At 60.8% G+C, this 25,882-nt stretch overlaps 7 protein-coding genes across 7 annotated transcripts; 4 read left to right on the top strand and 3 right to left on the bottom strand.

Moving 5' to 3' along the window:
* Positions 1-142: 142 nt before the first annotated feature.
* On the bottom strand, positions 143-6,232 carry EHS24_000763 (uncharacterized protein; the record flags this gene model as incomplete). Its single annotated transcript, XM_028616583.1, has 5 exons — positions 143-945; positions 992-5,513; positions 5,578-5,701; positions 5,776-6,075; positions 6,153-6,232. 5 exons carry the CDS (start codon positions 6,230-6,232, stop codon positions 143-145), a joined length of 5,829 nt encoding a protein of 1,942 aa, XP_028480440.1.
* A 1,883-nt stretch (positions 6,233-8,115) lies between these two features.
* Positions 8,116-9,612, top strand: EHS24_000762 (uncharacterized protein; the record flags this gene model as incomplete). The annotated part of the gene is made up of 4 exons (XM_028616582.1): positions 8,116-8,258; positions 8,345-8,466; positions 9,080-9,218; positions 9,258-9,612. The coding sequence occupies 4 exons, from the start codon at positions 8,116-8,118 to the stop codon at positions 9,610-9,612; spliced, it is 759 nt and encodes a 252-aa protein (XP_028480439.1).
* Positions 9,613-10,159: 547 nt separating this feature from the next.
* On the bottom strand, positions 10,160-12,566 carry STE12 (homeodomain transcription factor ste12; the record flags this gene model as incomplete). The annotated part of the gene is made up of 9 exons (XM_028616581.1): positions 10,160-11,488; positions 11,549-11,618; positions 11,665-11,792; positions 11,842-11,847; positions 11,902-11,956; positions 12,008-12,137; positions 12,208-12,304; positions 12,362-12,406; positions 12,459-12,566. 9 exons carry the CDS (start codon positions 12,564-12,566, stop codon positions 10,160-10,162), a joined length of 1,968 nt encoding a protein of 655 aa, XP_028480438.1.
* A 3,617-nt stretch (positions 12,567-16,183) lies between these two features.
* On the top strand, positions 16,184-18,757 carry EHS24_000760 (uncharacterized protein; the record flags this gene model as incomplete). The annotated part of the gene is made up of 5 exons (XM_028616580.1): positions 16,184-16,667; positions 16,726-16,824; positions 16,878-17,956; positions 18,004-18,093; positions 18,149-18,757. 5 exons carry the CDS (start codon positions 16,184-16,186, stop codon positions 18,755-18,757), a joined length of 2,361 nt encoding a protein of 786 aa, XP_028480437.1.
* Positions 18,758-19,146: 389 nt separating this feature from the next.
* Positions 19,147-21,635, top strand: EHS24_000759 (uncharacterized protein; the record flags this gene model as incomplete). Its single annotated transcript, XM_028616579.1, has 7 exons — positions 19,147-19,174; positions 19,294-19,322; positions 19,454-19,588; positions 19,905-20,038; positions 20,138-20,201; positions 20,260-20,370; positions 20,412-21,635. 7 exons carry the CDS (start codon positions 19,147-19,149, stop codon positions 21,633-21,635), a joined length of 1,725 nt encoding a protein of 574 aa, XP_028480436.1.
* Positions 21,636-22,113: 478 nt separating this feature from the next.
* Positions 22,114-23,128, top strand: SUS1 (SAGA histone acetylase and TREX-2 complexes component; the record flags this gene model as incomplete). The annotated part of the gene is made up of 4 exons (XM_028616578.1): positions 22,114-22,184; positions 22,533-22,603; positions 22,832-22,900; positions 22,989-23,128. 4 exons carry the CDS (start codon positions 22,114-22,116, stop codon positions 23,126-23,128), a joined length of 351 nt encoding a protein of 116 aa, XP_028480435.1.
* Positions 23,129-23,617: 489 nt separating this feature from the next.
* NFS1 (cysteine desulfurase) lies at positions 23,618-25,511 on the bottom strand (the record flags this gene model as incomplete). Its single annotated transcript, XM_028616577.1, has 4 exons — positions 23,618-23,655; positions 23,822-24,716; positions 24,770-25,119; positions 25,340-25,511. The coding sequence occupies 4 exons, from the start codon at positions 25,509-25,511 to the stop codon at positions 23,618-23,620; spliced, it is 1,455 nt and encodes a 484-aa protein (XP_028480434.1).
* Positions 25,512-25,882: the final 371 nt, after the last annotated feature.

Below are 25,882 nucleotides of genomic sequence, written 5' to 3'. Positions count from 1 at the left end.
CACCTGCTGCAACACAACCACATTTCGTCACGATGCAATGCATGCCTGGAATGCCATTCTATTATACCTATGAGCAGCATGCGTTGCCGTCGTAAGTGTCCGTGTTCATTGTTCGTTCGTACATCGTCTAAAGGAGCGTGCGTTACTCGGCCAAAACCGACTCGATGATACGATTAATGGTGTCCTTCCTGGACGCAAGGCTGATGCCGTACTCGGTCTCGAGCTGCTTGCGGACACCCTTCTTGGTGAGGGTGTCGAGGTCGGCGCTGTCGGTGATGCGGCGGATGCTAGCCTCGAGCTGAGCATCCGAAAGGTTGTCGCCCAGCAGGTCGTCGGTCGTGTCGCCGCGCACGGGCATACCGTACATGCTGTTGGCGTTGGGCTGGACGGGCGGCTGGCCGTAGAAGCTAGTGGCGTAAAGGCTGTTGGTGTCGGCAAGGTGGCCAGACGAGCCAGTGTCACCGCCGCCGCCGTAGAAGGTGCCGCGGGGGGCGGGGTAGTCGTACGCCGAGCCGGCGCGCGATGCGTTGCGGACATCGGTGTACGAGCCCGACGGCGAGAGGCCGCGGTTGGCATTGTTGTTGTTGGTGTTGTAGCCGCTGTAGTGCGAGCCCTGGAAGAGGCTCTCGCGGCCACCACCATACGCCGACTCGCGTCCGCCGTACATCGATCCGGCGTGCGAGCCGAGGTACTCGGACTTGTTGAGGGGCTCGAGGCCGGTGCCGTACGAGTGGTTGGACTCTTGGTCCCAGAGCTCGTTCTCGTAGTCGTTCCAGCTCTTGAGCGGGATCGACTTGGGGTCAAACTTGCCCTCGTCGTGAATGACCATCTTCTTGCCCTTTTCGCCGACCACGAGACGCGTGGAACCCCAGGAGAAGTCGTCCATGCGCCAGAAGGAGTAGAGGGGCAGGTAGAAGTAGAAGACTGGAATGGCCAAGATGTAGACTGGAGAGAGAGTTAGCGCATGTCCAACACGATAAGATCAACTCACAGAGCATCCAAGCGATCATGTCCCAGCGCATACGGAAGATGAACACGAGCGCCTGCAGACCGTAAATGGCAGCCAGCATGATGATGGAAAGCGTCGGGATCGAGCTGCCGTCCTTGACGATAATGTAGATGAGGTATCCGATGTATGCGACGGTGACTGGCGCGACAATGGTAGAAATAAGGTCGATGAGGACGATGAAACGCATCGAGAAACAGCAGAAACCACACAGGTTCTCCTGGAAGATGAGTTCCGCCATGTTGTGCACGGTCGAGTTGATCCAACGACGACGCTGCGAGAACAGAACCTTGCTCGAGTCGGGAGCCACAGTCTCGGCCTTTGCGTCGCGAACAAACTTGGTCTTGTACGTGGGGAAATGCTTGAGAACCAGGGTCGTCAGGTAACGATCTTCACCAAGGTGGAGAAGGTTCTTGAGATGGAGCGTGTCGACACGGTTCTCCGAGTAGTCGTGGACAATTTGGTTGGCAATGAAGAGCGGCTTCTTGGTGTCGGGTGTGCGCAGGCGGTACATGGTGAAACAACCGGGCAAACAGGTGATCGAGCCGAACAGGTTCTCGAATGCCTTGGACAAGTGGTGAGAGATAAAGTACTCGTACACCTGGGACATTGTGACAATCGACTGCTTGGCGTTGGAGATGGACGTTTCACCACAAATACCGATAATCTTCTTGTCGTGCATGCACGCCGAAACGAGACGGTTGAGAGACAGTTCTTCGACAGTGGTATCGGCATCGACCATGAACAGGTACTCGTAAAAGCTGGGGTTGACGCCAATAACGTTCTTGATCTGGTGGTAGATCTCGAGCTCCATGGGGTTCATCGGCGCGTTGTAGTGGACCTTGTTGAGGAAGTGCATGAGAAGCATCTGCGAGTCACGCTTGCCACGGTTTCCAGGCTTGGGACGCTCAGTGGGCTTTCCGACCTTGACGCAGACAATGTAAGGGACGACGTGGCCGCCAGACTCGTACAAGCCTGCGTAAATCTTGGCCATGTTGTGCTGCTTGGCACCCTCGCCGAGCGAAAGGAACGACAGAGGCTCGGGGTCGAGGTTGGGGTCGACACCGAGAATGTCAAGCACGATCGCGGGCGTGGCCTTTTCGTTACCGTAACCCTTAATGTTACCGTCACAGATAACAAAGAGAAGCTTGCGCTTGTCGTCGTAGCGGAGCTTGGCAAGCGAGTCGATGGTGCGGCGCAGAGAATCTTCGCCTTCGGTGTAACAGGGCACCTGGCAAATGACAAACTTGTCGTGGTTCTCGGGGGCGCGCGCGTGACCAAAGTGAATGGCAGCAATAAACTTGAAACCAATGACAGCGACCATGACACACGAGAGAGCGAGCAGGATGTAGGTCGAGAACAGGCACTGGGGCGAGTCACGCGTGTCGAGCTGGCCGATGAGGAAGATGTTCTCCAGGCAGGTCTTCTGCCAGCCGAGAACCTCGTCGCCAATGACGCCGCTGAGGCTCTCAAAGAGCTTGGTCACGTCCTTGCCCGAGTTGTAGGTGAACATGGACACAACCGATTCGGACATGAAGCTCGTGTCGACCGTGCCGGCATCAATGCCGTCGGGAACACTGAGACCACCACCGCCCTGGTTGACATATGTGGTCATGTCGTAGACGAGGTTGTCAATGTAGCCGACAATCTGGCCCTTGTTGGCCATGCTCTTCAGGTCCTTCTTGGTGTAGCCCATGTATCCCTTCTTCCAGCGCGAGCGCAGAGTGATCATCTGCTCCTGGTACCAGTCGGGGCGGTAGTCGTCGGTCTGGATGCGGAAGTCGTGGTACTTGGCGTAGACGTCGGTCGAGTTGCTCGAGTCGACAGTGATGTAGGGGCTCAGAGCACCAGTGGTACCACTGCAGAGAGCCGAGACCTGGATGGGGAAGATGGGGGTGGCGTCGGTACCAGAGTAGGTCATGATGGTCTTTTCGGGGATAATGGGGACAACGGTGGTGTGAACCGTCCAGAACGCCGTGAGGTCAAAGACCTCGCCACGGATGGAGGTGAAGGCGTTGTTGGGGTTATCGTCATAGTTGTGGGACTCGAGCTCGGACTCGGTGTAGACGTGCTGGGTAGGGCAAATAAGGAGACCAAGAACAGCAATGACGAAGATGGTACAGCCACAGATAAACCAAATGATAATGTTGATGGCGAGCTTTTCGCGCCATGCCTGGCGAATGTCTTGACGCTTCATACCACCGAGCTTGTCGAGGAGGAAGTCGGGACAGAACCAAGTGAGGAACTTGCAGAGCCAGACCCAGCGGCGACGGGCGGGCGACTCCTTGTATTCTTCAACCACCTCGCCATCGTCTGGAAGCTCGTCGAGAACGTCCTTTTCACCACGAGTGTTCTGCACGTCGCGGAACATGTTGCGCGAAGGCGCGTACGCTTCGGAGCCAATGTGCGAAGCCGAGTCGCCAAAGGGACCGCTGGCCTGGGAGGGGGCGAAGCCGCGCGACTCGTCGTCATAGTCAGAGTCGGCGGCACGGGGGCCTGGCTGCTGGTGGGCGACAAGGGGCAGGGCAGCGGTCGAATCGTTGCGGTCGTGGTAGTCAAACATGGTCTCGACCTCGCCCTCGGGCTCCGCACCACGCTGGCCGGGGGCGAACATGTCGTAACGCTCGCGGCCCTGGTGGGGAGGAGGGCGCTGCTCACCCTCCTCCTCACGCAAACGGTCCTCAAAGCGGTGGAATGCGTCGTGCGACAGGAACACGCGCGTCGCGCCGACACCCATGTGAGTGTCGTCGAGCTTCATGACACGCTTGAGGTCACGAAGACGGTCGCCGGGAGAACCCTGGTTGCCAATGGCACGCTCGGCAAACTCGTCGTGGTAGCGATCCGAGAACTCTTGGTGAGTCATGCGGACCTCATAGTCGGTGCGCAGACGAAGGGCAATCTCGGTGAGACCCAGGCTGCGGATCTGCTGCTTGAGCGAGCGAGTCTCAATCTGCGCGGCAAGCTGCGAGTCGTTGGGGCGCAAACAAAAGGTGAACCAAGGCTGAGCTTGGTCAAAGGTGGAGAAGAGGGTGTCAAGGGCCTGCCAGTGCTGACCGGCGACGCACGAGAGGTGCGTACCCGCCGCACCTTCGTCGTTGCCGCCTCCAACCTCGGCATCCACGTCCTCGCCGTCCTTCTCCTCGGCAACGGCCGTGAGCTTGGGACCGCGCTTGCGACGGGTCGAGGGCGCACGCATGGGCTTGACGGGCTGCTGAGCGGCGACAATCGTGTCGTCGTTGCGAGGGTGAGCCTGTGTAGCGATGGAGCGCGACGAGAAGAGGCTGCGAACGAAGGGGTTGTTTGAACCTTGGTGGTCAGGAACGTTGCTGGTGCCGGTAGCGGTACCGCGGAGCAAACGCAGAATGTCGGCACTGGTCTCGTTGGCGTTGCGCTCCACAAACGAGTCAATGGTGTAAGCCACGGGGCCAGCGTAGTGGTTGACGGTGAACGAGGCCGAACCGCTGCGGTCAAAGTGACCGGCCTGGAACGACGAGTGGCCGGCGTAGCGCTTGGCCATCTGCTCAAACATGTTCTGGTCCGTCTTCTTGCGCTTGGCCTGGTCGTCGGCAATGGCAATGAGACCGTGCTTGGGGTCGTTGAACATCTTGAGGCACTCGGTGTTGTCAAAGTACGGGATGCGCTCCATGGCCATCTGGTCGGTAGCCGCCTCGGCGAGCGGGGTCTCGTGGACACGGTGGATGATCCAGTTGTGCATCTTCTCGTTGGCAAAGTTGAAGCAGAACTGGTCAATCGAGTTGACGCCGAGCGAGGGGCCGGCATTGTTCTGCTGGCCCGGGAGGTCGAGGATGGCGACAAACGAACCAAACGAGTCCTTGCACAGCTTTTGGTTGAGGTGCTCGTTGAGCCAAGAGAAGAGGAGGGAGTAGAGAGTGCGGGCGAGCTCGTCACGGACAGCCTCGGCCTGCTCGGGGTCAAGGAAGGTGGTGCAGATCTCCTTGCGGACCAGGATGGTCTTGAACGCAAAGATCTCGGCGAGGGCGGCGTTGGAGACACCAAGGAATTCGGCGACGGTGTGGAGGACATCGACGTTGGTGACCATGGCGCCTTCATGCATGGAGGGGTCGTCCATAAACGTGAGGTTTCCGATGTGGATAATGCCGGCGAGAAGCTGGCACACCTGGGCCACGAGACGGTTGCTCAGACCGACGGTGCGGAAGGCAGCCTTGAGCTGCTGGAAGCGTTCACGGTCGCTGGCACCCGTCCTGCGGGCACGGCTCTGGAGGTAGCGGTACTCGCTGGTCTGGCCAAGGCGGAGGTGATGACGCTCGTCGCCGTCGATACCTTCCACGAGGTAGTAGAAGACGTGGAAGTTGCGTTCACCGTTGGCGGGGGGCTGGGACACGCGCGAGCGCTCAAAGTAGTACTCGATAACCTTGAGACCCTCGAGACGGCCGCGGTCGGTGAACTGGAGCTCGGTGTAGTTGCCATAGCGGGAGGCGTTGTCATTGGAGATTGTGTGGGCGTTGCCAAACGATTCGAGGATGAACTGATTTTGGGTTTAGCACACACACACACAACTGACCGTGCTGTACAGAAGCAAGGGTACTCACCTGGGCATTTGCGATCTGAGGTCCAACCTTGGAGCCTTTCTTGCCCGAGGCAGCGACAGCCACTTCAGACATTGCCTTGATGGCCAAACGGCGCATCTCGGACTTGCCAGAGCCCGTTGCGCCACTGCGGCGTCAGCATCTGAGAAACCCTGCCGGCGGCTACAGCTTTTTTGTCAGTGTGCGTAAAATGCTACTCACGTCATGAGCATGATCTGGTCCTGGCCGGTACGACGCATGTTGTAGTATGCACTGAGCGCTTGGCCAAAGATGTGGGGGCCGAGACGCATGTTGGCAGGGTCGCCAACCTGGTCGTCGCCCGTTGAACGGTAGTACTCGGTCACATAGTCCTGGAGAGTCTGGTCACCGTTGGCGGGAAGGTAGGTCAGAGGGTTGATAGACACGAGGCCAGACGATCCAACTGCGGTGTACTGCTGTGAAGTGCTGTACCGCTCGCGAAGCGTGGCGAGAACAGTGTCCTCGGCGATGGAAGGGAGGGCGCTGGAACGGACTGTCAGCGCCGGTGCCCATGGAACACACGTCGTGCAAGGCAGGACGCAGCGAACGTGCAAGCTTACCAAAGGTCGGTGATGCCCTCGAAGCGCGAGCTGATGCGCTTCGAGGAGGCTGCCGACGGCCCAGGAGGAAACAGAGACATGGCGGGTAAGGCGACGTGGCCTTGGTCCCAAAGATGTGGTGTTTGTCCCCGCTAGTGAAAGAGCCTGTTTTGCTGGCGACCTAGCAGTAGCGATTCGGCGACAGAGGAGTGCCTCCTCTTGTTGACCTAGAACGGTGGGGAGAGAGAGGGGGGGAGGGGGAGTGAGAGAAAGAGTAGAAAAAGAGAACGGGTGGGGTGGCTGGAGAAGGGGAGATGAAAGAGACGAGACAGGTTGTGCAGAGATGCAGCAAGGGGGAACCCAGCGTCTCAGTGCGAAAGGGGGAGAGAGGACCCGCCGCCCCGCCCAGGTGTAACCATGGCCACGCCGTAGGGCGGTGCGCCATCTCGCGCGGGACCTGGTTGACCTGCAAACCTCGTTCCACCACGCCAATTCACGGCAACCGCGGCGGGGTCTTCACAGCAACTGCCATGCATGGAACATTGAAATGAAAAGAGTGAAGAGGAAGACGGACCCAAGAGACTATGCATGTATAATGCATACATCGTGAGGGACGGTTGTGTCAAGGACAGGACAAAAAAAGGCAGTGCCGTGTGCTGTGTGTGTGTGTGTGACTGTTTTCTCCCCCAGGCGCGTCCCAGCGAGCGCACAATGGGCCTTACTGGCGTCAGTCAACCTTGATTCCTCGATTCCTCAGGGTGTGCGCTGGGGGAAAAGGTGGTTGTTGATGTGATTAACGGGGGCACTTTGCACGTTATCCTAATATGGTCTGCTGCATGTGTTTCACCTTTGGCAGATGGTGCTCAACGGACAGACACAGGCAGAGAGCGATGCCCTTGCAGCATATACAACAGCCATCACATATCACACCTTTCAACCAGACCTGGGGCCAACGACGTTTAAGAAACTGGGTGCTGAGAAATTCGGGAACAGGCACCCATTGTGGACCCAGCAATACCAGCAGTTTTCTCATGGTGTCGGCAAACCCGCCGGGACGACGCGACGCTGGCGAGCCACACTCCGGTACCCAGGATGGCCAGGATCCCAGCACAAAATAAAAGTGGCAGGATCGTCATCCGCGACGGGCGGCCGCCTATACGGGGCCCTTTCAAAAACCTACCCCACAGCGCAGTCAGTTCATATGTCGAGTTCTATTGCGAGGGCTTCACTGGCTCACTGGGTCTTATGCTTTCTAGACTAGATTCCCCACACCGCAATTTTTGCTGAACTCTCTCTCTTCTATATTGCCTGGGATCTCGTCCCGTCCGGACCAGGTCCAAAGATCCAAAGTGTCGATGCGGATCGATGCGCCATCGGAAACCTGCTTAATTTCCTTTTCGCCACCGCCGCAGCAAGCCGTGGCTTACATTGGGTATTGAAGCTGTAGTTGAATTGAGCTTGCCGATGACGTCCTCTGGTACAACTGCATAAACATTGCCTACTTTACAGCTTACAAGTAGCGTGTCACGCAGTCAAGCCTCCTTCATTCTACGCCATAACTGATGATCCAATTCGTGGTTTGGCGTAAAGGCGCTCCCCAACTCGCACAACAACTAGCGATATCGTCCAGTATGCTTGGCAGCCCCAACAAGCCAGCCAAGCTCAGGTAAGGTCGCTATGGCCTGGGTTTGCCACCAAGTGGCGCCTGGTGAGTGACGTCAACTCAACCGGCCAGTCTGTGCGCTATGCTGCGTTGTGAAGCAGCGTCTTTTTGGGAGTAGTGACCACCCTTCTGACGCTGGTTGTGGAAGGCGTTTTTGGCAGATCGTGCTTGATGGTACGGCCGTTGGGATGGGTCGTGCAAAGGAAGGATGAACCAGTCTTGCAACATGAATCTCCCCAGGTTCCCCACTCAGGGCCGCATGCGGCTTGGGTAGTCTTTAAATGACCCCCACTTGAGGCGCTCATGAGAACCACACACCTCATGCCCTGTCAACCTCCCGACCACGCTTTTCCATTGCCTTCTCCCACTTGTCCCACTCTCATCCCTGCCATCCACCTCCAAAATGGTGAGCTGACCATTGCAAACACCAGTACACAGGACACTAACTCTCCACAGAACAGGACGTGCGTCATGTCTAGCGGCCGCCTGCTGCGCGGCACGCGACCCCCCGACAATCCACCGAACCTCCTGTAGCTGACCCTCTCCACAGCGTTCTCTACGTCACCGGCTTCAACCCCAACCTCCGTGCGCGCGACCTCGCGTACGAGTTTGAGCGCTTTGGTCGCCTTGTCCGCTGCGACATTCCCGCCCTCAAGACGGCCTCGTCGAGCCGTAAGTGTTCCCTCCTCTCCTCCCAGCTGCCGTCGTGTGAAAGCCGTCGAGACGTCTCCTTCCCCTCCCTTCCTTCCTCTCTCTCCCATCCATGCCCCTTCCCTGTTTCCATCACACCCCCAAAGTACCACCCTCATGACCCCCTCTCGCTCGTAGTGCGATGAGACGACCCCGTCTCTCAACCGTGCGACTCGAGGATTCGAGTTTTTTCCTTCCGTTTGCCGTCTCTCGAGACATCGGACAGTGGCGACGTTCGCCCCAAAGCTGCCAAGGCGCGTTCCAACGCGAGAGCGAAGACGCAGGCCCCAAGCACGCACCCGATTGAAGACGAGCGCAACGCACGAGACCGAGCACGAGCACACTGCGTGCGCGACTCGCTAGCGAGCGAGCGAGCGAGCGAGCCGTTATGCCAGGCAGAGGCTACGATCCCGTGAGATGTGAAGACCCACCCCACCCCCGTTGCCGCGCCCTCCTTCCAGAACGTCGTGTCGATCAAGCGATCGCCCCCGTTGGCCCGCTGGCCCAAGACCCACCCCACCCTCGCCACATAACCCAGGTATCTGTACAGACTGTGCTCACGCGAATTCTCTTTTTTTGTTTGGCTCTTTTACAGCTTTTGCGTTTGTCGAGTTCCGCCGCGAGGACGACGCCGAGGACGCATACTACGACATGCACGGCCGCTCGATCGACGGCCGCCGCATCACCGTGCAGTGGGCCAAGCGCCCACCCAGCGCTGCGTGGCGTCACGAGGAGTGAGTTAGTGTTTGTGGACTGCACCTAACTCTTCCCAGCTTCCGCCGCCCGGCTCCCCGCCGCCGCTCGCCTTCTCCCCAGCGCCGCCGCTCGCCCTCGCCCCGCCGTGACCGCGACTACGAGCCCCGCGGCCGCGACGCCGAGCGCGAGCGCGACGGTGAGCGCGATGGCGAGCGCTCGCCTTCCCCCCGCCGCCGCTCGCCCTCCCCCCAGCGCCGCCGCTCGCCCTCGCCTGTCCGCGACAGCCGCGACGACGCGCGTGACCGCTCGCGCTCGCGCTCGCGTTCGCCCGCTCCCCGCAACGGCAACGGCGACGCCGACGCCGAGGAGCGCGCCCCGGCTCCTGCCCCCGAGGACATTGACGTCGACGAGCGCGAGCGCCGCGACGACTAAGCCGGCGACCGACATGTCGACGTGACGACGTGACGGCGTGACGGCCTCGTGTATGCATTGTGGCCCCCGCCCCCGAACCGGCGTCGTCCTCCATGTCTTTTTTTCAAAACCCCCCACCCCCCCTATTCTATTCGTTATGAGCGATGCAATGTGTTACCTGAAGCTGAAGCACAAACCTCGGACGCCAGTGCCCCCGCGCCACAGCCAATGCCCAGCCGTGTCGTGTGTCATGTAGTGTGCATCCACAAAAGGAAACATACCGGCTAGCGGGGGGTATATACAGAATACGAGCTACTAAGAGTAAGAGGGGGAGAAGCGAGAGGGAAATATGCAGAGTCCATAGGCCATGGGAGGGAGAAGGGAGGAGGGAAAAGGGGAGGAGGGAGGGGAGCGGGGGTATCTCGCCAAACGACGGTCGAGCTTCACAGAGCGCGTTGGTATCGATGAATACAGGGGAGAGGAGGAGTGTAGATACAGCGGCCGTCTCGTACTTTTTTGTCTTTCTGTCTCGTTTGCGGGGACGACCCGGATACCAAAAGCGTTGCGCTCACTGGGCCGGGGCCGGGGCCTGCCAGCCAGACGAGTCGACGTCGTGGCCTGCGCCGCCGGGGCCCAGGTCGTAGCGGTCCTGTGTGGTGGCGCTGGGCACCCCGTCGTCGGGCGCGCCGCCCGTGCCGCCCGCACCACCACCGCCGGCGACGGCGTCGATGGCGCCGAGGTTGGGGTCAACCCAGCCCGAGGCCGCTGGCACGAAGCCGTACTCTTGTGCTTGGGCGTGCGGGTCCTGATACACCGGGTACGAGGTTGGCGCCGCGGTGGCCATGGGGTTCATGCTCTGCATGAGGCCCGGGGCGGGCGGGGGCGGCATGGATCCGTACGAGTAGTTTGTCGCCGCGGCCATCTGCGGGGTGACGGAGCGGAAGCGGGTTGGGGGCGCCGGCGAGAATGATGGGTGCGGGGCGACGCTCGACGACGCAGTGCTCCCGCCGCCGCCCCAGGCGTAAGCAGGAGGAGGTTGCATGGTCGAGAGCCAGTCGGGTGGCACAGTGGTGGAGCGGTAGGCCATGTTGTTGTTGTTGTAACTTGGCATCGAGAACTGGGCGCCGTTGTTGCCGGCAGCGACGTGCGCCATCATGTCCTCGGCCGGGGCGGGCGACTGCGTGGGCCAGCGACGGCCGACGTAGGGCGGGGCACTCAGACGGTCGTCGTTGTCCTGGCCGCGAGGGTTGGCGTCGACCTTGCTGTGTAGACGGAGGTGCTGCAGGAGGTTGTCCTGGCGGGAAAAGGCGCGAGCGCAGAGCTTGCACGCAAAGGGACGCTCCTGGGTGTGGGTACGGATGTGACGCTTGAGGTGCTCGAGACGCTTGAAAGCACGACGGCAAAACTCGAAGACGCAGACAAACTGCTTCTCATCCGTTGCACCCTTGGCGGGCACCGAGTTTGAGCTGCTGCCTCCTTCAGGAGCGGCAGTGGACGAGCGCGAGCCGGGCACCTTGCGCTTGCGGTCAATGTCGGAAACAACGCTGTCGTCCCTCTCCCCGCGGCCTTCGTCATCGAGCCCGGGTTCCACAGACTTGTCCGGGGATGAACGCTTCGAGCGGACACGCTTGCGCTTGTACGCAGAGCTACCCTCGTGGGTCACGAACGGCGGCAGGCCTCCCGGACCGTTATACTGGTCTGCCGGCGGCTGAAAAAACTCGGGAACAGGACGTCCAGAAGGATCAATTGCACTGACACGCCCGATCCACTGGCCGCTGGGGTCCATACCCTGGCTGTCATACCCGAGGCTGGGGTCCATGCTGGACTGGCGCGACAGATCGGCAACACCTGGGGGTATGGTAGACGCAATGCTTGACTGGAGGGGGAAGACCTGATCCTTTGGAAGAAGTGTCAGACATCCGTTGGTATGGGTCAGGGGATGGTCTGGGTTACTCACCAGAATCGCGGCCTCCATGCCACGGTTACTGCCCATAAACTGCTCGTACAGGCCGCGGCGAGGGTCATACCTGCAAGTGTTAACAACGGACTGATCGTGTATTCGTGCAGACTCACCTGAAGCTGCGAGCCGGCTCGCCAACGACAACCGACGTGGGTTCCTGGCCCGCCTTTTCGCGCTTCAAGTCGCGTTCAACGGCATCGAGGAACAGACGGTCATGCGGCACAGAGAACCAATAAAAGACCTGGGAACGTTAGTGGGCTGCCCATATAGACATGAATCGTGGTAACTACCTTTTGCTGTTGGGGTGGTCAGCAGTTGTCATATTGACGGGGGCCAGTCCAACTACGCACCTTCTTCTGAGTCCTAATACAGCCATTGCGGAAGAGGAAGTCCAGGAAAGCAGACCTGGGTTGGTGTGAGCAAGATGTCATCCACATTGTTGGAGGGAAAACCTACTTGGGCTCCTCGAGGCAGGCGTCGACACCGGGCTTGAGGTTACGCAGATCCGAGAAGACGCCTTCCTCCCACTTCTTGGTGTGCTTGACGGGACGGCCGAAAGCCTCAAAACGGAAGAGAAGGGCGCGCACTATGGTACGTCAGTTCGAGTCCGGGGCGGAGCGCGGAGGGGGCGTGATTTTCGGGGTAATGGTGCTCACCAATGTCAGTGCCGGTGATGTGGTAGATGCCGTTCCAGAGCACACAGGCGACGTCTTCGCCATTGGGGAGTCTAAACTTGGAGAGGTCCGGGAGGGGCTACGCGAGTCAGCGGGGGAGCGATCTGGGCTTTACATGGCAGATCCATACACTTACGCTCGTGGGAAGGGACGTCCACTTGGTAGGTGCGGTGGCGAGGAACTGCACAGATCGTCAGTAACGCCTCTCACACATGGTCAATCTCAGTACTTACGAAGAGGAGACGGTAGAGTAACTCTACACGCGCACCCTCGTCGCCGGTGAGTGGACGTGTGGGCACGTCAGGGGGCGGCGGGAGTGGGTACAAGATGGACTCTTCCATGCCTGGTCCCCTGCTACGGTGTCAGCTACGCACACTCTCGAGATCTGAGGAGGAGGGGAGGGGGGGGGGGGGGGGGGGGGGGGGGGGGGGGGGGCGCAGGTTGAGAGGTCGACACACGTCACTCGTCGCGCTTGCGCTCCACAAGTCTGCAGCATCACGGACCGCCCCATCCCAAGGTAGCAGAGAGAGAGAGAGAGAGAAGAAAACGCACTCTTTGTATGGGGCATGGTAGACTTCAACCTCTGTGGGTCCACCGAGCATGGCACCTCGACCCGCGACGGTGGGGAAATAGGTGTTTGGTTCCAGGGTGGGCTACTAGGCAATGTATGCCGGTTGAGGAGCGTCTTGGCGAGACGAGTTAGAGATGTGCGACGAGCACAGGAGGGAGGGGACGATTGAGCGACAGGAGCGGCGCGATGGATGATGGCGCGACGTGTCGCAGAGTTGTACCGCGGAGAGGGGTGGTCGGAGCGGGGTGGTGTTGGTGGGATGCGGCGGTTTGATTGAGCAATTGAGTGAGTTTTCCGGGGGTCGGCGGCGGCGGGTTGGGTTTGGGAGTATGTGTTCGCTTGCGGCTAGGGGTTGGTGAATGGGTGGGAGGGGGAGGAGGATGTGGGAGTGATGGATGGAGGAGGACGAGGTGGGAGAAGAGGTACGAGGAAGTGGTGTAAGAGATTGCTGATGATGATGGATGGATGGGTGGATGGGTTGATGGCAAGGGGGGGATAAAGAAGAGGCGAGAGGGGTAAAACGGGGGGGACACACGAGACGCCAGACTCGAGACAGCGACGGGGGGGTGGGGGGGTCGTCGGCTGGCTGGCTGGCTGCTTGCACCGGGGGGTGGGGGCTCTGTCTGAAACCTACAACGGCTCCCAACGCTCGAACAAAGGAACCCCTCTGTGTGTCGTTTTGGGCACGCGCGCGCGTTGCTCGCTCTGGTGGCCCGTGCGTTTTCTCTCAGCGCGAGCGGGTCCCGGAGTGTCTCAGGGTGCGGGCCCTTGGCGGGATCAAATATATGTCCCGGCCAGAAGCACACCCCCCAGCGCGCACAAGCCGCCACACCGCTGTCTGCACCGAGAGACGCCCCCTGCTCTCTGCCCTCTGCGCCACACACACTCACCCACACAAAGCAGAGAGATGCACGGCTGGCATGCCTGTGCGCCCCTCGCCCCGTCATCGCAACGAAGAGAGGGCACACGAGCGTGGGTGTGGAGGATCCGTTCCTTCTCCCTTCTCTCCCTGTGTGGCCTGCAGCACCCGTTCGGCTCATGGCCGTATGCGCCCCCGGTGATCCCTGTGCGCGCGCGCCCAAAGACCGCCTCTGCCGGGTTTGTCCCTTTCCCTGGTGTCCGTGTGCATGTGGGCGCGTCCGTTTTTTGCCTCTTTCTGCAGGCTGCAGGAAGAAGATGTGACCACCTGTGGCACATCTTTTGGCTTTTGGCGGCCAGGCGGGCACGTCACTCCCCCAGAAAGAGAGTGCTCAGTGATCAGTGAGGAGGGAGGGAGGCAAGTAAGAGTGCGAGACGCGTGGGCACTGGCGGGAACGGCGCTACGGGGAGGGACGCTGCGTTTGAAACCGGTGGAGAATACCAGGGCGCCGAGCCCAGACCGCAGGAGAGAGACATGGAGATGCCTTGTCTTTGCTTCTTGTCGCAGATCACAGAGAGAGAGACCGGGAGCCCACAGCCCACAGCCGCACAGCCGGCCATCCGCGCACGCGTCTGCCCTTGGCCCGAGTAAGAGCTGGGGCATCCCCGGCTCTCGCAGGAATCCTCTCCTCCTCTGATCATCCCCAGAAGCACGGCTACCACTCATTACCCAAAAGGTCACGCATGCCTGTTGCATTCCGGGACACCGGGCCCGTCTCCGGCCTCACCAAAGCAGCGCGCAGCGCACCCGTCGGTCGCGTTGTGCCGTTACTGTGCTCCTCATCTTGGTGCCTCTTACGCGAAGCGCGTGGACGGGGTTAATCCCGCGGCGAGCGGACTGTGTGGCACAACGCGTCAAAGCATCAGCTGATCAGCTCCTAGCTGCTTGCTTCTTGACAAGGGACTCATGGACTGCATGTGGCAGCACAGGTATGGTCGTGGGCCAAGTCAGGATCGGCGATTTGCAGTCATGGCAGCTTCGGTTACGCTGTTGCTCGACGTTCTGAGCGGTGCCGGAACTGGAGGGGGGCATACATGGGCCTGCACCCTTTTGCTGTTACACATTTTGAACACCGATGTCCCTAGGGTGACACTCGAGGAGAACTCGCGTTTCCAAACGGTCAGTTACAAGCTGTACACCAATACTAGTACAGGACACACTGGCCCTCTGGCCAAGGGCTCCCACTAGCAGGCCCCGTCCTCTTTCGAACATGACAACTGGTCCACCGGACAGGAGATCGACAGGCAGCGGTAACTGCCGCGTAACCAGAATAAGGGACCGCAATAACAAAATCTACGAACATGGCGTCCGCTGGCCACCGCACAAGACCCTTTGTGGCCCATGAATTGTCGGCGTGCGGTACGCGGTACGCGGCGTGAGGTCAGCCCAGCCCATGCCAGCCCATCACCATTGCCCTACGCGTTACCTCCCAGCTTCCTGGGTCGGCGGAAGGGGATATTGTTGGGGGCCGCGGGGTGGCGGTGTCGTTTGGCGTTTGGCCACCCAACGCTTATCGCCTGTGGCCTGTGGCCACTAACGGTATACATACATTGCCGGTGCTCAGTCAGCATACGCCCCTTTGACGCCTCGCCTCGACTTGCGAGAGCAACGACGACATGTGCGAGATAGCCTCCAGCCTCTCAGCCTCCAGCCCGAGACGGCCGAGACCATGGCTCAATCTTGGCGTCGCCCAGAGGTGACAGTGACGCCGTGGATCCTGACGGTCTGCAACGTCTTAGTCGTTGCCAGGAGAAGCAGTAGTGAGGCTCGACGCTAGTGTGAGCTTTAAGCTCGTTGGGGGGCCGGGGACGGTGTTTCCGTGCGTCCGAGACCACGGAGTCGCGTAGTCCAGGCGCGACTGGCTCGCGCATGCAATGACCGACGACGACCCCATGGCTGTTGGCCAACGTCGTTACCATGAGACGACTGTGTCTTTATATGTCCTTGCTGCAGTGTAGCGAATGAGGTGGCATGTGGCTGGCGAGGAAGGCGGTGGACAGTGGTGAGCGCGCGATGAAGAGGTGGTGTTCGTGAGCGACCTGCAACCACCTTGCTGACGGGCATGTCACAGCTACATCAGGTACGCCGTAGGTAATGTCTAGACCAACTCGAGTGTGCCAGTGCCAGTCGATAATCGATGCTCTTTGTGCAAGGAAGAAGGAAGATGCGTTGTCCAAGTGTACACAGTATACAAGTGTGGCCAGCCAGCACCACCCTGCGCCGCCGCAACAGATCTCTCACGGTGGCCACAAAACCCACAGATCACGTGACCTGCCATGCGATGACGCACCTCCACTCTCGGCAACACGAGGTACGAGCCATTCGCAGGCGGCACTGCCATATCGCGAACGTTCGTCAACAATATCGGCCACCAATCCAACCGACCCTTGCTCTCAATCACGACCTTGGCACTCCCCGCTAGTATATAACGTGCCATCTTATCGTCCAGTACAACCCCTTTTGCCCTCATGTCCGAAATGCCTGCCGGGATCCCACATCGACCACCGCCGGCACGACAAGTAGCACCGAGGACTTCGCGTTCGCCGCAGCCCGTCGCTCGACTCACCTCGGGCCAGCGCAGTATGGCCCCAGAAGTTCCTCCTCGCCCACGGCCCGTGATTCAGACCTACCAGCAGACCGTCGTCTCAACCTCCGTGACCGTGACCTCGTCCTCGTCCTCTGGCTTCTCGTCGTATCTTGGTTCAACCGCAGGGTTCGCGTCCAAGGCCCGCGCCGCACTCTCAACTGCCAGTTCCTACGTCGCGTCCGCCGCCACCCAGGCTGCCGCTGTCGCTGCTGCCAATGCGCCTTCCTCGGAGCGCCGGCAGGCTTGGGAAGACTGGGCCCGCGACTGGCGCGACGGCCGGCGCGCAGCCATCAAGGGAGAGGAGACCATCCACGTCCTGCCCGGGTGGGCTGTGAAGCGGCCTCGTAACGATGGTGTTGCTGATTGTGAGTGGCTCATAGAGCTGCCGCAAGGCTTGTTAGCTCTCGCTGACCATGTGTATAGCGTTTGACCTCCACCTGTCCGTCAACGGGTTTTGCACGTTTGTCCGCGACGTGAGCAGCATCTCGAGGACACAGCGCGCCCTTCTTAGTCTTGCGAAGCGTGAGTCATAGAGCCATTGACGCATACAAACAAGATCTGACGTTTCCCCTTAGGCCTCGCGGCGCTGCCAGCGCTTCCGCCCCCGTCAATGATGCATCTGTTAACAGCGTCGCCAAGGCAGGATCCCAAGGACCTGCCCGATCTGCCTGTAGACGACCTCAAGCTTGACTCGGCACCGCCCCCTCTCCCACCACGCAGGACCACCACCACCACCACTACTGCATCTTCATCGTCTTCATCGTCGTCGCCTCGCATCTCACCGCGCCTGAGTGCCCGCTTGTCTCCTCGACTCAGGCCTCAGCCTCAGCGCCGCGCCACCGACCATCTCTTTGATGACCCTCAGAACCTCCTCCTCGCTCATGAATATCTCGACCAGCGTCTGGCGCCCTTTTGGTCCGCGGTCCTTGCCTTTCGTCGTGTCACCGTCAGCATCTACCCCGTGCCCCTCAAGCACCGCGCAGAGCTTCCGACGCCCACCGACGACATATTCGACCAGGAGCCCCTGTTCCGCACGACGTTTACCACCAACGCCCAGGGCCAGTTCAACCAGACGATTATCATCAACTGGGAACAGCTCTGCACGCACCCCAATGCCGTGCCCCTCGCGTTTGCCGACGACCCGGCCAACGCGCCGTCCGAGTGGGGCCTTGCTGTCCGCGCCGAGCTGCTGCCTGAAGAGGTGCCCTATGGCCAGCGCCCGGCGGGGACACCGACTGGACCACCTGGGCCCAACCCAGAGGGCGGACTGGCGCGTCAGATGGCGTCCTCCTCCTCGTCGCCATCTGGACTTCCATACGCCGCGTACGCGCCCCGGCGCACCACCACTGCCAGCATGGCCAGCGGGTCCAGTGGTGCGAGCGCTGCCTCGCCTACGGGCACACCACTCAACAACGCTTCCTCTGCCCCCCGCAAGCCCGTCACCAGTACATGCACCGTGTCGATCTCGCGCCCAGGCGGTGTCCGCGTCATCTCCGATCTGGACGACACGGTCAAGCACAGCGACATTCTCGGCGGGCCCCGCGAAGTTTTCCGAAACGTGTTTTGTCGTCGACTCGAGGACCTCCTTGTCCCCGGCATGAACAAGCTGTACCACGACCTGCAGGTCGCTGGTCTGACGGGTCTGCACTTTGTTGTGAGTTGCAGCAGCGTATGTCTTGACGCGTCCAGCTCACACTCCAGTCCAACTCGCCGTTTGAGCTGTTCCCCATCGTGGACCAGTTCCTCAAGCTACACCATTTCCCAGGTTATTTCAGCCTCAAGCTCAAGTTTGTGAGTTTGTGCAGTGTGCCGTGTGCTGGAATGGCCACGCAGCTGACAGAGACAGTACGGCGGCCGCTCCATCGTGACGTCCCTGTTCGAGCCTGCCGGCCAGCGCAAGCGGCCCAGCGTGCTGGAGATCATGGACGAGTTTTACGACTCGAAGTTTATCCTCTTTGGCGACAGCGGCGAGCAAGACCTCGAGCTGTACACTGCCATTGCGCACGAGCGCCCCGAACAGGTCGCCGCCATCTTCATCCGTGACGTGACCACCGGGCGCGCCGACGGCGTCCGCCTGAACAACAACACCACCGGCGGCGGCGGCGACGCGGCGTCGGGCTTTGCTACCCCGTCCTTGTTCAACCTGGACGATTTCACCGATTCGCCCAGGACGAGCGGGGCGGCCACGCCGAGCACGCCGAGCACGCCCGGCACGCCCAGTACGCCCAAGGAGCAGACGGCCGAGGAGATTGCCAAGACGGTCGCGGAGTTGCAGGAGCTGTCTGCTGCCGAGCAAAAGCTCCTCAAGCGCGCGGCGGACTGGGAGACGCGCGTGCAGACTGCCTACGACACGGTGCCTGCCAGTGTGCGGCTCGTGTTCTTCAAGGAGACGGAGGAGATTGAGGATGTGGCGCTGGGCGTGCTCAACGAGCGCAACAAGACACATTATACTTGAGAGCTGGGTGTACGTGTACGTGTACGTGTACGGAGGTGTACTTGTAGTGGGTAGGGGGGGTGCTAGGAGGGCTAGGAGATACGCAAGGCTTGGCGGCGCATCTGTATGGACGATCATGTCGGATATGGGATGACGCGCCCCGGGTGGTTCCTGAGCGCTGTGGGTGTAACGATTACGCCATTCCCTATCTTGGCCACCAACAAACGTGTGTCGTCGTCGTCTGCGCGCGGGGGCTCTCGCTTCGCCCTATCTGGGTGTTTTTTTTTGTTCCTCCCCCCCTCTCCCTCTCCCCTCTCTCATCACTCTCCCACGCCACCGCGCAAACACCTCTCCCCCACACAACACCCCCAACAAAGCACACCCACGCACCCCGCACGCGATCACCAAGCATGGACAGCGTAGCGGCTGCCATCCCCGGTACGTACAGCGCTCTCGGCGGCGCGCGGCGGCGGCGGCGGCAGCGGGCCCTGCCAAAAATGTTGGCGCCAGAGCGCGTCGGGACCGTGTCGGAACACCCCACGCTGACGACCCCGCAGTCAAAACTCTACTCATCACTGTATTCCAGGTGCGTCCGGCGAGAAGCAAGTGGGGACACAGGGTGTGCTGTAGCGCTACGAGCTGCGTCCACCGCTGCGTCCCCAGCTCAAGACATATGACCCCCAGACCGTCCCGTGTTATCGCCACTGACACCGCCAGTCGATCTGCGAAGTCTTCATCCTATGTCTCGCGGGCTACGTCCTCGCCTGGACGGGCGTGACGGATAAGGCGACACAGCGCAAGCTCAACGTCATCAATGTGTCGCTGTTCACGCCGGCCCTCCTGTGCTCAAAGGTGAGTCGAGCGCGGATCAGCGGCGAGGAAGTCCAAGGGGGATGTGGGAGGTGGAGGCGGCTGGGAACAAACACCACCCGCCGCCCGATGGCTTCCGACCGCCGTCTCCACTCGGTGCACCCACTTGCGGCACTTTGCTCCTCAGCACAGCGGAGCGTGGGGGTTTTGCTCGTCGGGGCTCAGCACCCCCTCACCTACCAACAGCGCCCCGTCGCAGTGGGACGCACGTTTGATGCTCCCACACTCGTCACCGCCGTTCCTCGGTGCTTGAAAATGACGTAGTTTTATTTGGGTTTTCTGACACTGTTTCTCCCAGGTCGCCTTCTCCCTCACCCCGGCCAAGCTCAAGGAGATGTGGATCATCCCCCTCAGCTTTGTCGTGATCACCGGCGTCTCGGCTGCCGTCGCATGGTTCCTCTCCAAGGTGTTCAAGCTCAAAAAGTCCCAGACGTGAGTGTGATCGAGATGGCGGACGAGAATAGCACATAGCACCTCCGTGTGCGACGCCTGCGGGGGGACTTACTGGCTGGCTGGCTGACATGTCTCGAGTGCGTTTGCAATCTGCGCGGCCATGTTCCAGAACAGCAACTCGCTGCCTATTGCCCTGGTCCAGGTGAGTACGGTGCTGCCCACGGGCGCGTTGGGTTCTGCAATGCTGACGCCCGCCACAGTCCCTCGTTGTGGAGGTTCCGGGCCTCAAGTGGGGCGACGACGACAACAAGGACCAGATGCTCGGTCGTGCACTCACCTACATGGTCGTGTACTCTACACTTGGCATGATTGTAAGTGGTGTCCTGTATTCAGGCTGTAACTAACCACTCAGCTCCGATGGTCTTGGGGCGTCAAGCTGCTCGCCAACGCTGATGAGGCCGAGGCTGCGGAGGCTGCCACCCAGGCAGCTGCTCTTGGTGTTGTTAACGGCAACGGAAACGGCAATGGCCACGGAAACGGTCACGACGACTACATTGAGCACCTCGACTCGCCGCCCATCCTCTCCCCGCAGGCCTTTGTCCACCAGGACCCGTTCATCTCGCCTGAGCGTACCCAGCGCCGCCACAGTGGCTTGATCTCACCCCCGGGTCACATTCGGTCGCCTTCTCCCTCTCTCCCGCTCTCTGGATCAGCCGGTTCGGCGCACACGATGCAGAGCCGCGGTCGTTCCCACTCTGTGCCACGCCACAACTCGTTGCCCTCGGGCAGCCGTCGTCCCCGCCCCGTCTCGCGTGCCGACTCGGGCCGTGAGTTCTGGGGGCTCCCCGAACAGCCGCGCACGCGTCTCATGGACCTGGACGAGGACAGCAGCGAGAGCGAGTTTGAGATTGACACCGACGACGAGTGGGGAGCCCACGACCTCCCGTCGCTCCGCCGCCGTAGGTCGCCCCCGAGGACCGGGTGGCAGGCCAAGTGGCGCAAAGTCAAGGTTTCTGTCACCCACGGCTGGCATGCCTTCCTTGGGTTCATGACTGTGCCGACCTGGGCGGCCCTCTTGTCCATTGTCATTGCCCTGATCCCGCCCGTCCAGGCCAAGCTCGCCGAGATTCGCCCGCTCACGGCGGCTATCAAGTCGGCGGGCCAGTGCTCCATCCCCGTCACGTTGGTCGTCCTCGGTGCCTTCTTCTACACGCCTCCCTCCATCCAGCTGCCCGAGGACGAGCCCAAGCCCACGACCATTACCGACTACTTTGGCCGCAAGTTCCGCTCGCTCAAGAGCTCCGACCTCGAGCCCAAGTACCCGGGCGAGGGCCGCACCGTGCTCGTTGCGTGCCTCTCGCGCATGATCATTGTGCCCATTCTCTTCCTCCCGCTCATCGCCCTTATTGCGCGGTACGACCCCTTCCTCGCGGCAGAGGACCCCGTGTTCATTCTCTGCGCAGTCCTCCTCGTCTCGTCCCCGCCGGCCCTCACGCTCGCCCAGATCACCCAGGCGGCCAGCGGCGACGCGTTTGAGCGGCTCATCTCAAAAACAATCTCGATCTCGTATGCCCTCCTCACACCGCCCCTCACACTCGTGTACGTGGTGCTCGCGCTCATGCTCACAAAGATGTGAGGAGCGAGGTCGACAAGTGACACCGTTCCCCAGTCCCCCCAAACACGTGTACAACCATCTGTCCCATGTCCTTAGTTGAACGATTCTTTCTTTCTTTCTCTTTACCACGTCATCGGCATTTTAACCCACCCCATCGCCCCGTCTCCGTGCCTGCAAGCATCTCCCATGATCCCATAGTGTGGTGTCGTTTCAAATAGAGTGTAATGAACGATGCAGACTTTGGCAGTGATGCGTGCATGAGGAGGAGAGATGTTGGACAGCCGGATGTGGCATCAGAATTCGTCCAGTGGCCCAGTGGAGGGCCCCCCGGTCGCCATGATCGGCAAACCGCGCCAAGGATCCAAAGGCGGCGCCAGGGGCGCGACATGAATCCATTGTCTGCTTTCGAATCAACACCACCATCAAGCGTAACGCTGCCCCGCCTTTTACACCTACTCTCACCCCCTCGCTCGTGCCATACGTAGACAGCACACAGACCATGACCATGGCGGACGAAAGCACCCTCGATACCATCCGCAAGCGGCTGCTCGAGACGGGCGACTGGGACAGGTGAGTACCGCGAGACTCAAGTGCCGGTCGCAAGAGTGTGCTTGGCCGAGGCGCCGGTGAAGAGAGCGATGGGTGTGTTGTCTAGTAGCACGATACCCATCGCGGTGGCGGGTTGGGGATGGGGTGGGGAGAGACGGGAGCCAGCTAGCTATCATTTACTCAGCTGGTCATGCGGACGGGGTTCACCGCTCCCCAACCCCCTCTCCACCCTCTCCATCTCCCTCCTCGCCCGCGGCTCCGCTCTTCACCGATTTCATGTCGAGCACATCCCGTGTCTCCATGTACGAGATACCGCTGCTGCCGATATGTACTGGACACGTTCGTGCTGACCACCCCACCCAAACCCAGGATATCCCGCCTGCTCCGCCAGCAGCTCGAAGAGTCGGGCTTTGACGACGAGCTCAAGGACCTTGCAAAGGGTACGTCCTTGTCGTGCCCATCTCCGTGTCCGTGTGCTTCTCCATAGCCGTCCACTGCCAGTTGCTTTGGTCACCGCGTCCAGCTGGCATATCCCAGGGCTTGGCTATGATGGTACAGAATCGAGACGACCCGTTTTCTGTCTATACTGGCACTGCCTGCCCCTGCCCATGACCTGTCCCACCCCCTCTCCCCATACACATGAACAGACCCACTGACGACCACTTCAGAGACGGCGCGTAAGCAAGGCGCCCCCTCGCTCGCCAAGCTCGTCGCGGACGTGACCCCGGCCGCCAACGGTGAGTAATCGTTGCGGAAGTGACGCGGGGGAGTGACTTTTGCTCGTTGGTGAACCATGCCATTTATCGCCGCCGCCGTCACCAACAGCCACTGTCCTCTCTATCCACCCGCCTCGTCCCACGCGTGTCCTTGTCGCTAACGCTACAGGCCTCGTCAACATGCAGGTCCGCGAGGCGGTCGTGCGCGAGATTGAGATCGCCCTCGAGCGCGAGGTCGAACGCGTCTAGACCGGTCCCGCACCGCTGCTACACGCGCCTCCTCGGCCCTGCAGCCATCTCCTAGGCTGTCTCGCTCGCACAAGTCCTGTCCTCCTTGCTATTGCTCGTCGGGGCTGGCACGGGGGTACATCTCGACCGGTAGCTACTGAGTTTCGTGTTCTCCAGCTAGGTGGAGCGAATATCTGTCTTCCCGCCACAGCCGTAGCTCCAATCCTCCGTACCTCCGTACCTCCGTCCCACTCACCTCATCTCCCCACCTCATATCCCTCCCCCCTCTCTTCCCCCCACCCCCATCCCAGCATCGCTCCACGGTGTGCCACTTGTTGTAATATCTACATGAATCGACGCTGCATCCCGCCGCATCATACATATCAAGGTTGCGCTACGTGGCGGATACCTTTTATCTCCGGAATCCTCAGATCTCCGTACCTCCGTTCTTCTCTCTCTCACACCTCCAAAACCTTCGCCATGACAAACCTTCCAACGACATGCACGCAGCTAATGGGCCGCCCACTCGATTTTTGAGATATCAATGCCTTTCGACTGTCAGCGCAAGCAGAATAGAGGTTGCAGAGAGAGAAAAGGAGTTGGAGAATGTAGTGGAAGTGGCGGAAGTTGAGATCGAAACCTCGGCGAAATTTGCTTCCGCCTTATCTCCCTACCCCTCGCTTCTACTCTCTTGCTCTTTGCGAAGCGACTTACCGTCCTGGACCATCTCCCAGAGGGGCGACATTTCACGGAGACGAGTGACGACCTGCACGATACGCTTGACGACGAGGTCGATCTCGGCCTCGGTGGTGAAGCGGCCGATACCGAAACGGAGGGACGAGTGGGCCATGTCGTCGGTGGCGCCGAGGGCACGGAGGACGTACGAGGGCTCGAGCGATGCCGAGGTGCACGCCGAGCCCGACGAGAGGGCGACGTCCTTGAGGGCCATGAGGAGGGACTCGCCCTCGACGTAGGCGAACGAGAGGTTGACGCAGCCCGGGTAGCCGTGGTCTGCGTCGCCGTTGCGGACGACGTGCGAGACCTGCGCGTTGACGCCGTTGATGAGGCGGTCCGAGAGGGCCTTGATGTGCGCGTGGTCGGCGTCCATCTCCTCCTGGGCGATACGCGCGGCCTCGCCGAGACCGGCGACGATGGGGGCAGCGACGGTGCCCGAGCGGAGACCGCGCTCCTGGCCACCGCCGTGGATGAGGGGCTCGAGACGCACGCGGGGGCGACGGCGGACGTAGGCGGCGCCGACGCCCTTGGGCCCGTAGATCTTGTGGCCCGAGATGGACATGGCGTCAATGCCCATGGCGTCGACGTCAATGTGGATCTTGCCGACGGCCTGGGCGGCGTCGGTGTGGAAGATGGGCTTGGAGACACCCTGGTCCTTTGCGTACTGCTTGATCACGGCAGAAATCTCGCCCAGGGGCTGGATGACACCAATCTCGTTGTTGACGGCCATGATCGACACGAGCGACGTGTCGGGGCGGAGAGCGGCCTTGAGCTCGTCAAGCGAGACGAGACCAGTGGGGCCGACAGGGAGGTAGGTCACCTCAAAGCCCTGGGTAGAGAGGAAACGGCACGAGTCGAGGACACACTTGTGCTCCTGCGGAAATGTGTCAGCGGGGCATCCTCGAGGAGACACGGTCCTCCACTTACAGTCTGAGTAGTGATAATGTGCCTCTTCTTCGACTTGTGAAAGTTGGCCACACCCTTGATGATCAGGTTGTTGCTCTCGGTCGCGCCCGAGGTGAACACAATGTCCTTGGCACCGGCACCGATGAGGCTCGCCACCTGCTCGCGGGCCTTCTCGACGGCGTCCTCGGCCTCCCAGCCGTATGCGTGGGTGCGCGAGTGGGGGTTGCCGTACTGCTCGGTGAACAGGGGCATCATGGCGTCCAGGACACGCGGGTCCATGGGCGTAGTGGCCTGCATGTCGAGGTAGATGGGGCGGCCGGCAGTCTGGCCGCCGCGGTTGGGTGCCGAGACCTTGAAGCCAACGGGGAGCTCTGCGGCGACGTTAGCAACGGGCGCGCAGGGGGGCAGGCATCGTCGTCGCGGGCCGAGAGAGAGAGGTATAACAACGTGTGTCCACATGTCCCACGCCAGAGCGTGGCTAGCGTCGGTCGCACCAAAAACGCCAGTAACCATGCGAGACTACATGCCGTGTTTTTACTTTGCAGCCGACTATGCCCGACATGTCCCAAAGATAGAAAACCACAAACTCACCGACATCCTCGTCAACCTCAACGTCGACGTGCTTGTCCGAGACGCTGGCCGACGCGGGGGCAGTGGCAGTGGCCAGGGAGCGCCTGGGGACGACGAGGGCGCGGGCGGCGCGCGTGCGCTGGACGCGGAGCGGGGTGGCGAGGGCGGCGCGGAGGGGCCGGAGGGGGTTCATGGTGGGCGGGGCGAGGGAGAGTGTACAGTAGCGGAAGAAACGAGCGGCGGGGGACGAGAATAAGGTGGGAGGGGAGTGCTAAGTGCGAAAGCCCCTTTTAAGCAGAGTGGTAGTGGTAGTGTTGTGTGTAGACAGACACTTTATGTGGTGGTGATGAGAGATGAGAGAGCAAGGAGATTAAAGTCGTCGGCCGAGCCGAGGGGAGGGGACGATTTGCAGTCGCCATCGGCATCACGGCCCCCCGGCACCATATAGGATTCAAGGGATCAGAGTGACAAACCCGTCTGGCCGTGTCTGCGCACGGGGGATGGGGGGGCTTGTCACCAAGTGCCCGCCGCAGTGCTCCCACACGGGACCAAAATGACCCAACG

Source organism: Apiotrichum porosum (assembly GCF_003942205.1).
Source record: "Apiotrichum porosum strain DSM 27194 chromosome Unknown scaffold_1, whole genome shotgun sequence".
In the NCBI taxonomy this organism is placed as follows: domain Eukaryota; kingdom Fungi; phylum Basidiomycota; class Tremellomycetes; order Trichosporonales; family Trichosporonaceae; genus Apiotrichum; species Apiotrichum porosum.
Note: the sequence above shows the minus strand (reverse complement) of the source record. Positions and strands in the feature narration are given on the sequence as shown.